Source organism: Tyto alba, unplaced genomic scaffold (assembly GCF_018691265.1).
Source record: "Tyto alba isolate M040663 unplaced genomic scaffold, T.alba_DEE_v4.0 Super-Scaffold_16, whole genome shotgun sequence".
NCBI lineage: Eukaryota > Metazoa > Chordata > Aves > Strigiformes > Tytonidae > Tyto > Tyto alba.
The window spans coordinates 14859768-14871478 of record NW_024881278.1 but is presented as its reverse complement, the minus strand read 5'-3'; the positions used below and the strand labels follow the sequence as shown (position 1 = coordinate 14871478).

General features: G+C 37.2%; 1 protein-coding gene across 2 annotated transcripts in view; it reads right to left on the bottom strand.

Annotated features, from left to right (window-relative positions):
- Positions 1–11711, bottom strand: part of WDR26 (WD repeat domain 26) — a 32858-nt gene that overhangs the window by 5104 nt on the left and 16043 nt on the right. For both annotated transcript variants that reach the window (XM_032989117.2, XM_032989118.2), the window contains 6 exons: positions 8117–8257; positions 6633–6752; positions 5786–5931; positions 5178–5256; positions 4475–4604; positions 1506–1691 (listed from right to left, as the gene is read on the bottom strand). In XM_032989117.2, coding sequence (XP_032845008.2) covers positions 1506–1691; positions 4475–4604; positions 5178–5256; positions 5786–5931; positions 6633–6752; positions 8117–8257 — 802 coding nt within the window. The remainder of the gene's footprint in view (positions 1–1505; positions 1692–4474; positions 4605–5177; positions 5257–5785; positions 5932–6632; positions 6753–8116; positions 8258–11711) is intronic.

Here is an 11711-nt window from a genome sequence, read left to right as displayed (position 1 = left end):
CTCGAAGATCTTATCAATAGTTAATATTTCTGTTACAAGGTTATTACTGCAGTGTATTTACATAAGTTTTACTGAACATGCATTAGTTAATGGATCTTATACTGTAGCTAAATCCCATGCTAAAGTTTACGTATTTTAGATCTCATTATTCATAATAATTTAGAGATTAAATTAGCATGTTAGGTGTTGGTACACAAAAAGCATCTCTTCCAAAGAGAAATAACACACATTTGCATTCAAGTTCCAGGGGAGTGTGCTAATTACAAAGCTGGCTATCATCCATTTAAGACTCCTAAGTTGTTAGGTATTATTCCGTGCACCTACACCTCTTGTGGAAGCACTGCTGTGAGAAATCCATTTTCTATTGTTTTGAATTTGATGGCGTTTACTAGATCATTTTCTGAAGGAACTAATTAAGAGTGAGCAAGCAGCTAGAGAAAAACAAACAAAACCATGAGTAAAACCAACTGGAGGACAGGCTCTGAGTCCTTATGGGTGCAATCAGGGCGTTACAAACAGGAGATTGGCCAGGCTGGTCCACCTAGTCCAAGACCAGAAGAAGACGTGTAAGAAAGCACAGGAGCAGGGGGAGGAGGAAATTCTTCCTTCCAACATCCTTACAACCTTCAGCTATTTACACGTAAGGGACTTTCTGAACTAGAGGTGTTCACCTATCTAGTAGCACTCAATGGATTTCTCTTTGATCATGTTGTCCAGGTTCCCCTTGAACTCATGTCCACACCTAGTACCCAGGAGGTCCTGTGGCAATACTGTATGTCATCTTAATGTCTACTGTAAATTTTTACCGAAAGGTTGACTGTGTAATGGCAGAAGCCTATAAACTGCAGAACCACCCCCCCCAATGGTCATCTCGTTAACAATCGGGGGGGATGGGGGAGGTTGGTAGTAAGGGCTGGGAACGAGTGTGCATTTTGGCAGTGAAAAAGGCTCCATTGTGTGCCTCTCCTGGACACAAATAATCGCTGATGGTTAAGAAAGAATCAGCTGTGCACAGATTCTACGGTGGGAAACTTCACTCTCTCCAGACATTGAAGATTCCTTTCGTAAGCACTGTAATACTATTATTCAATTTGCAGTGTGGTCAGAATGCATTATTTACATTTTAATAACACTGTATGCTATTAAACCACAAGCATTGGAGGCAAGATTTTAAGAAGTCTACATAATGAAGTTAATAAAATCCTGAGGTCTTCGTGACACTAGTTTTCTATGGGGCCATGACACAAATTTGAATGTAACTTTGGAAATACCAGCTGTTGCCTTTTTATTCCACAAACATATATAACTTCACTAAAAATCAACACCCATACATTAAAAAAAAAAAGAAAAAAAATCAGTAACTTATTTTTTAGTAAAAGTAATGACTATCTCAAGAGTTAAAAGCATTTTTCTATCCTATTTATGGTAAAGAAGATCCACTGAACCAGGTGCCTCTGATGTAAGCTTTTAGTGATGAGAGAACATACACACACACTGTTTCTTACCTTCAATATCCTGGTTGTCTACGAAAGGCGCTGGTCCCCATATTCTAACAGTGCCATCATCAGAGGCGCTGGCCATCATGGATGGAATCTGCGGGTTCCAGCTCACACAATTAACAGTACGTGTGTGCCCTGTCAGCTCCGCAATTGGCAGCTCGCTACGCTTGTGCCAAATATATACTTTGTGATCTAAATAAAACATGCATTAAAAAAAAAACATGAGAAACACTGTTCTGCAGAGACTGATTTGTCATGTCAAATAGCAATTCCACACAAGCTCTTAGCAACTAAAAAACCCATTAATGCTGTACAAGGCATGTCTTGGTGCTTATTGCACATTCAACAAAGTTCTTTTTCTAGAAGTGATCAAGAGAATATGGGTAGAGCTCTTCCACTAGGAGACACATTCCCTTTTAAGGCTTGCAGGTCTACTATACTTGGTATTTGAAGAAAAATATTTTTGACTGCAATGCAAATAAGCCCATACATGGCTAAAGAAAGAAACCAATCTAGCTCTTTAATTAAAGATATGGAGTTATAATCTTATTCAAAAGGAAGTCTTGCAGATTATTTATTTTTCTTAAACAATCAGATTTACAGATTAGTACATGCACTATAAAAAGTCATGAGTGCTAAGGCTGAATATTTACAACCACCACCTGTCAGTGGGTTCTAAATAAGATCACAGCTCTATAGCTTATGAAATACATCTTGATAGTAAAGACCTAGAACATTCCAGTGAAAGTGCAAACAGAACAAATGAGGGAGAGCAAAGCAGTTTAAGGTCTCCAAATGTGAGCTATTACTGTCTTTGACAACAATTAATTTTGGTGTGGTATTTAAAGATATTAATTTGCACATATTAAAGTAGATGCAATAAACAACCATACAGATCTTACTTTGTGATAGGAAGCTTTCAATTACTTCTAGCAGTGTGCTAAAAATAGAATAGTGAACTAGTCAGACACTCCACTACAATTTTTAGAGAAGTGTTATTGCTTTATAACCAAGCATGTTAAGGTGTTTTGGTTTGGTTTGTTTTTGTGGGCTTTTTTCCCCCCAAATGTAGACTAGCAGCCTTTAACAAGCTCACGGGTTGACTTCTCTAGGAATGTCTTTGGACACCAAGCTATACAAACTGAACAAGTATGTGTTACTAGTATCATACAAAAGCCTAGTATTTAGGTCTACCGTATCAAATGAAAGTATTTTAGTCTATTTGAGAGGTTTTGATGTAGATGTTATTCCAAAAGCTCAGCAAACAAAACACGCTTCCTCTATTCCTCCTCCCAATCCCTTACAAAACAGAACTTGCTCTCTGACCTACCTGCTAGAATAGCATCATGGAACCATGTGATAACTCAGTTGTCTTCTGCTGAATCAGCTCATTTGAGTACAACACCTTTATATATGCTTGTATTGATGCAAATGTTCTGGTTGTGTTTACATTCCACTTACTATTTCAAGAGACTACTCAAACAATACAATTCACTCTACTTAAACACTGGACACACAAGCCTCTGCTGTCTGGGAGAAAGAAAGCCTAAACACAAACCAATATTTTGGGGCTTGTCAGAATGCCTGTATTCTGTTTTGGAAAAAACAAGTTAGCTAGATTAAGGCAGTAGTCAATCTCCCTTTTGGGGAGACAACTCCACTTTTCTCCTATTATTGCAAATGTCAGAAAAAAGCCTACATAGCTGACAACATACTTTAAGAGGTTATGACAATGTAATCGATCTATTGCTTTTTTTAAAAAAGCAGTAACAATGCAATTGGTTATTTTTGTTTGCTTGTTTTTAAAAACCACAGACTTTCTCAGTAGCCACATTTGCAACAATTCAGTGCAAAGAGCTAACAGCTTCAGACAGTTCTAATATAAATGTCATCAGTCTCAATTACCAATCAGTAGTTTTTAGACAATGAAAATAATAAAAAATAGTTAAGTAGGGGAAAACAAGGACTGGTGCACTGTAATACCTACACCTACGTATGCACATTAGTATGGCTCAACACAAATCCTGAAATTGTGGGTACGGGGATGTCAAAACAAGAAGCTTGTTTAACCATGAAAAGAGGTTCACACTGGATTGGAAGACTGAAGGTGCTGTCCTTCTCCTTCGGTCATTGTATTCCACTGGGTCTGGTTAGAGGGTGAAGTTTGGTTTTATTTTAGATATACTCATAATAAAATATTCTGGAAAATACTATCTAAAATAGGTAGCATTTTCCAGAAGAGGCTAGTAGTAAGTATCCTGGCCAACCTTATTTCCTAACAGCTGTGAGTTACACAGTACTAACAGTAATCACTTACATGTTCCAAGAGTAATCCTTAGCCCTGCGTATCTTTGACTCTTAAGTGACCTCCATGGGAGGTGATGGCACTACATCAGTGACAGAACTAAACCATGTCAAGATATAAACCATTAACTAATTTCTATTCTTGCCACAGATAGTTGAATACAAACATACCACAAAGCCTTTGATCACCAAGAAACCCTACCAGACTATGTCAACAACTGCTTAATTTGAGACTACTCCGTCCGTAATTAAGATGACTCTTTTGAAATTAAAGTAACTTCACCACACCTATATCCAACAGGTAGATGAAGCTGTTACTCCCCAGAAGTATTTTTGATTCAAACCATATGCTTAAGCATCATTCCACAAAAAGAAACCTCAGAACACCCCACCCACTTCTAATTAAAACTGTGCAGATGATGCTTTTGCCTTAGAGAAGCAACACAAAAGAGTCATTAATTCTTCCTACTACTACCATCCTCTCAAAAGATTCTTTCTGCTAGCATACAATTATTTCTTGAAGTATGCCACAATCTCAGTGCTCCTCAAACTTATTTAATGAGCCAGTTGCTTGCTTTTATAGATGACAGTTGCTAACATCATCGTTATATAACTAAGATATAGGAAGGATACAGTGTTCCACTTTTCTGCACAAAGGGCAATGATGTTACCTTCACTGCCACTCGCGATGAAATCTTCATTATGACCTCCAAAACACGAGTGAATTGTGTAAAATCCTTGTGTAACACCTTGATACTTTCTCACTAAAACTCTGTCTTGTAAATCCCATAAGTGAACTCCCTGGGAATAAGAAGTATAAGAATGTTATTTTATCATTAAACATTATTCATTACGTTCTTTTGAAACACTAAAAAACCCCCAAACATGATGTAAGTACATTACTTCAGCCAACTTCAGTACTGTTACTAAATCAAGAGAGTAAAGGTATACCAAACTAGTAGATTAAACTTCCAGTTTATGTTCCTTCCCATTTTGAAAGCTCCTATTCCTACCCAAGGTTCCAAAAGTAGAAGTAAATAAATACAACCTAATTTTCACATACCCAGACATGTCAATCTGCTACAGTTCTTGCTGTACCTGGCTTCTCAATGCAATATCCGGGTATTAACATTTAATAGTACATATTTCATAGTATGAAACTCTTGACTATAAATCATTAAAAAAAAAAGTCAGTCTCAAGAATAAGATTGCCTTCTTGTCAGAGAATGACATGCTATATTTATGAATATTAAGGCCTTCGTATTACATGATATACAACTGCTTAATATCAAGCATTCTAATCCACATCAAAATATTTTAAGAGGTAGCAGTTGCACGCAGATTTATTTGCATTTCCATTTATCATCAACTCACCTGAGTTGCTACATTTAACAAAGCTAAGCGGCCATTTTTTGAAATAGTAAACGACATAATAGGGTGATCTTCTTGTACTCTGAAATGATAAGACACAGTGTTAAGAACACACTTAACCAAACAATGATGCAACACCAAGACAAAAGGCATGTCCTGTCTCTGCCGCATTATCAGGGAAAGACAGTTCTGAATTTGAAATTAGGTATATGCCTCTATGTTACTACAAGTGAGGTCTGCAATAGTTTGCTTATACTTATGACAAATCTCAAGACCAAAAGGGACTTCAAACCACAAATCCAACTCCTAACTTCAAGGCAGGATCTACTAAAATATGCAAGGAATTGAGAATACAACAACTCTTGATGACAGAAAGGTCAAAATATCCACCAGAAACCTACTCCAGTGCTTAGGAAGTTATTTCTATTACTTGATCTAATGCTTCTTGCTGCCATTAGAATTCACTAATTCTTGCCCCATGTTATTCTCCTCTTTTTTTAATACAGAGAGCATTTTAATAACTTATTTCCCATCCTGCCTTACAAACCCTTCCTCAGTCTTCTTCTGACACTAAGAACCAGGAATTCAAAACCAAAGAAAGAGGTAGTTACATGTTCCTGTCTGTAAGATCTTCAAAGTTATAACCCCGAATTCGCTGGTGTGTGTCCGATGCTAGAACAGTTTTCCCATCACTCAAGCACCAAAGGCATTGTACCCTCACCCCTTCCCAGGAGTCAAGGAGATTACCATCTAAATCCTGATCAGAAGAGAAAAAGGGGAAAAAAATAAAGAACTGTTAGTCTCAGATTTCTCAGGATTTGTGACACAAGTAACTTCTTCACCTTCTGGTCAGATAATTGCTAATGGAAAGCAATCTTACCCTGTGAAAGAGAGGACTTAATGAATATTTTCTCATGCATGACATATGCATCTATGTCATGTCACAGCGCTCACCTTTGCAGTGAGTGAGGCCTGCATACTGCACTATTATCTTGGACACCGGTTCAGATGACAAATAGTCAAGAGTAGGGTGAGACTGTAGACCATCACCCAAAATCAACACTGGTCAAGTAATGAGGGTTTCAAATTTCTGTTTACACTATGCAAAGACAGCATGCAAAAACCAAGACAGACACAGGCAAAATTCTATGGAATAAACAATATTTGTCAACAAAGGCACTACATTTTATTAGTGTATTTTCTAGAGCAGCTAAGAAAAACATTCCCAGCCCACAAATCCTCCTTAAGGCAGACAGAAGATGCTTGAGCCTTTTTAACTGCTCCACACAGAAAAGTGCTGCTGAAATACTAGCATTAATGTATTGCTGCTTTGAATTACAAAGGATCAGAAGTTTTAGTGTACACACACGCATGAAAAAACATGAACCCTCAGATGTGATCATGACAAAACTTTAGTTTCTTGCTTTGTTTTCAATGGGACAGATGCAGAGAACTTACACACTGATAGAACTGTCCACGCTGACCTCCTGTTACAAAACGCTTCCCATCAGGATTCCAGGCCACGCTTGTTAAACTGTCTTCATGAGATTGGCTCATCTTTGTCCTCAGCTCCCCAGTCTGGAAAATAGACAAAGGCAGCAAGGCCTCATACTGGAACCCTTTCCCAAAAAGGCATCAATAACTATACCTGACATGCATAGTGTTTGGAAGTGCATATATTTCAACATGTTTATTAAAAAGCAACACAAACCTAAGAATAATGCAATAAAAAGGCAGAACTACTTCAGCACCTCCAGGGACCCCAGACTTGATTTGGGACAATTTCTACTGTCCCTCAAATCAAGAGAGATGGACTAGGTGCTGTATCAGACAACTGGAAGATTCTGAGTAAGGAGAGGAATTAAAAGAAGTTGGAAGAACATGTAAGGGAGAGAAACAATAAAAAATAAAATAAAATAAAAAAACAAACAAACAAAACAAAACATGGAAAGCAAGGAAGCAGGAGGAAACAAGAAAACAGAGATGACAAAATACATTTTAGTAAAAAGTTGGGAGTATCAGAGTATTTAGAACATTTTCCTTCCTGAGCTGGAGCTCTCCATGCCAAAATTTAGCTTTCATCCCTAGCTTATAATGCTACTGTTTCACAAGACAGTGCCAATGAGTGGCTTACCACTGTCAAAACAGTTAGGGCTTCTCTATTCCCTTGCGCCAGCTCTAGTGCTCTTCACTGAGCCAATTTAGTCAATTAAACAGAAGGAAAGTATTCCAAGAGTGAATAAAGGGAACATTTTTGGCTTAGGAAACTAAATTAGTTCAGAGTTCAAGGCAACACAAGAAAAACTATACAGCCTGCAACTGAGGCAGGGGAAGCTTTTATATCAAGCGCCCATTAAAATCAACCGTAGAAAAGGATTTTCAAATTCATGAAGGAAATGTCAAAATGCCCCAGTGTCTGACTGAAAGAAGTTCTGAAATCATAAGTTTAAGCCTCTGTGGATCTTCCACCATCATCACTGAGAGAGTTACAGAAAGTAAAACCAGTTTGTATCTTTTACTTTTGCTACTTGTTAAAATCTTCAATAAGCAATTGCTTCCCTTAGATGATAATTCTGCCCTCTGTTTCTCTTTATTGATTTACTGTTCTTCTCTTCAGTAGTTCTCTAAAGTCCTATAGATTTATGCCATCCCTTCTCAGAAAGGATCAGTAACCAGATACACTAGAATTGCTGCACAGTCCCAGGCACGTAGGACTTGAACTCTAATTTCAGTTCTGTACAAACCAAGTACAGAATTTGTAGGCTGCCATAGTCATTTTTTCAAATTGAGGGCAGACAGGGAGATCAGTGTCTCTTCTTTACACTCACACCTTTGCATAAGTTTGAAAAATTACTTATTTCATGTTTAATGTACTTATATATTGAAACAAAAGCAGTAGGCTGACCACAAAATTTTATTTTTCACTCTTAGTCACCACTTACTTGTACATTCCAGAGCCAAAGCTCTGAACAATCATCTGGGCCACAGGCAACAAGATAGTTGTCATCTGGACTCCAAGCAATATAAGAGACACCATATGCGTGACCTTCTAACGTCTTAAGTAGTTTTAGCTGGTGAGAATCCTGAAACAAGAGAGATTCTATTGAGACAATGCAAATTAACTCCTACTAGATTTCACATATACAGTGTGTCCAAGTACAGCATGGCACGTTTGCTTTATGCAACTTGGCACCTGCATTTTACAAGACATATGAATAGGTTCTTACTGGAAAAGCAGTTGCTAGTTTACAGAGTAGGACCATAAAATGAAAGCTTCTAAATTTCAGTGTACAGAGCAAGAACCCTTGTAGGTATTTTTAGGTATTTTTGTTCTAAACTTCCGTGATTCTGAATGTGGAACTCACAAAATACCATTGTGTACAGAGTTGTTACATTACACTTGCTTTAGTATAGATTTCTTTAGTATCAAGTCTCTCTACATCCACTAGAATAGAAAAGTACTATTATCCATATTTTACAGAATTAAGTTACTTTTAAAAAGTAAAGACATGCTGGAAGCCTGTTGTGGTTAAACAGAGAACCAAACCCTTCATGTACACTGAGAAGGGAAAACCTCTAAGTGCCAATGTTTTTATAAACTTGAATGTATCTTGTGTGTGCTGCTCAAGAAAGAAGTTTTACCGAAAGATATTTTTAAAAGCTTCTTTGAGAGGTATTCTTATTTCACAAGTGTTGCCTGCAGCAAGCTGTTGCATCTTTTCTGCCAGATTTAGTGAATGAGGCATACTTCACTCACACAAAGTTACCCTGCATCACCTTTATGCTACAACTGTTCTACTGTTGCCTTGTCAGAGGAACTTCACTTTCAAGCACTTTATTAAAATAAATAGTACATCTAGATACTGTGAAACAATCATACACTGGCTTCCTAAACCCAGAAACATGCTTCAGTACAGTATTAGCACTGACTCTTGACAACAACATGCATATACAGAAGGTAGAACCGAACTTGTTAAACTGCTGACAGTAATTTTTGTGAAGCTTCTTGGAAAAGGGCAAGTGGATTTTCCTCTTCTCCCCTTCCTTTTTTCCTGCATGGGGGATGTTTATACCTCCTACTTCTCTTCAAAAAGACTGAAAAAGAATGACTCATTTGGAAAAATCTATCTTGATTTCTCAAATTGCCCCTTCTCTTTCATTTGTTTTAGTACTAATCAGCAGAGCACCTCTTGATTCTAAAGAGAAAGGACACGGTCAACAGAGGAACACAGTGACATGAAGGACTGTTTCCCAGGGTCAGCTGCGAGGGATATGGTGACTATCGGCTAGCCTGCAGTTTTGGTGGTTCTGCTCACTAGGGAAACTAAATTCCTCAAAAGTAAGTGGGTTAAGAATAATCTTCAAAGCACAGAGAAAAAGGGGCAAATGAATGGACCTCCTCAAGGCCCCTTTTCCATTCTAATTATTGTTCCTGGTCTGCATTAGACACTGCTGTGTCTGTAGCTAAACTGATCTGCAAGGAAACTGAGTCATGTCTAACATCAACTCACATCCTGGAGCTTGCCTGCAACTGATTTATTTCTTTTTACACGAGGATTAGTCTGTCACTTCTGCATCACATTTGAGACTCATGAGGAGCAAGATACATAGGATATTCCTCTGCTAATGATAGGACCTTGTTACTAGGACTACTGTTATAGGCTGTTACTATCTCCTATACTTCTCTCCAAATACAGCAAAGCTGCTATACCATTTTTTGCTCTAAAACAGCAGCCAATGGTATTTCAGGAAACGTCCACAAATTTAGTCAATCTGCTTCCCACCCACCACCAAAAGGAATCTCAGCACTTTTATCCCTTACATAAATCTTCCCAGATTTTTGTTATGTAGAAGAAACAACTATTCAGGTATCAACTTAAGTATGCAGAGCTCCTTGGCTGAAAAGCCAAAAACCTGTCAACAGTTTTCAGAAAGTGCAGAAAAAATGAAGGTTTCTGTAAGGAACAAGTTAAGGGAGAGCTCTATCAAAGATGATGCATGCCAGACAAGGTGATCCGCCTACTGTGCTTATCCTCTGTGCTCTAGAGATTCTGCCACACTTAGTAACAGTCAAATAATGCATTCCACACACAAACCTAGTTCACACAAGGCATTATTTAGTGCTGCTGAGTCTGAATAAGAACTTTGAAATGAACAAATGAAAATGGGAACAGAAGCATGGGTGAAGACATCTTAGACCTGTGGCTGAGTCTTAGAAAAGAAATAATAAATTCATGGTATGAAATGAAGAAAATACATGAAACAGTGTCATTATACTGCAAGAGGCATGATGAAGAAAAAGGAGAAATGAAGGATTCACACATGAAATGTGTGTGGAAAAAGAAATACTGTTAAAGCAGTGTTCCTTTATCACTTGCCCAGACAGAATCTGATGGATGTTTCTTCCCTGTAGTTTATATATACAAATTAGAATAATTTTAAATACCTAAAACCTTGAAAACTTGATAAAACTTATGGTTCAAAAGACATGGTCAAGTGCTATAGGAAGTGTGAGAAGCATGCTCTGGCAAATACGAAAACAAACTATTTGAGTTATATGGCCTAATGTTATTTAGACATCCATCTCCTTGAAAAGGTTTATTTTTTTTTTTTTTTTAAATACTTAAATACAGAAGGTTAAACTCTACCAAGCTACTTCCCCATTAACTATTTAGAGATTTTGTTTAGCAACCCTTGGCCAAAAGGGTTAGTCTAAAAACACAAAACATTTATTTGGCTTGATTAACAAGATATTAGCTAACAATCCATTATGAAGTGTGCTAATCAAGATGTTGGGTATTAAAACCCATCAATATAAAAGGAAAATGTGCTTCTACAACCAAGTGACAGGTCAGAGGCAAAAATTTGATCCGTAATTTACGTATAATTACTGTTAAAAAAAAAAGAGCCAAACAAAAAAAAAAAAAACCCAGATCATTTCCTAACTAAGTAACAAAGTCAGCTTAAACTGCTATGCATCTCTTGTTACTGCAGCCAGTACGCTCTGGGCCAAACAAACCACAACAGTTCTGTGCCTGAAAAATCCACAGCACTTCCTATTATTTCAGGGGCTATGTAACAACTATGCACATGAAACACGGTTTTAAGTTTTCCCATCTTCTTAAGAGCAAAAAGGGCTCAAATTATATGGCTTCCTAACCTGTAGTGGAAGAAAAGGACTACGTTCAGCCCTCAAATCCTACTGAAAGCCAGTATGGAACTGCAAAAACATTTCACCTTCCATTTAGCATACCAGTTTGCAGTTGTGTGGTTAAAAAAACGTAAGAATCTTATTTCTGATAGTGTTTTACAAGCATTAACTCCTCCAAATACTGTGTGCATATGTTCAATATTATTCAGTTTTCAATTGTTATAAAATATATGGACATATTTTTGTACCACTCCTACAAGTAAATTAAAACAGATTCACTGCTCAATCTTTTTATTTACATAACTATAGATATGGGTAGGAAAAATAAATCTTGTAGCTGTAGAATATTTAAGATAAAAGAAATAGTGCCACATATTAGTATCAAA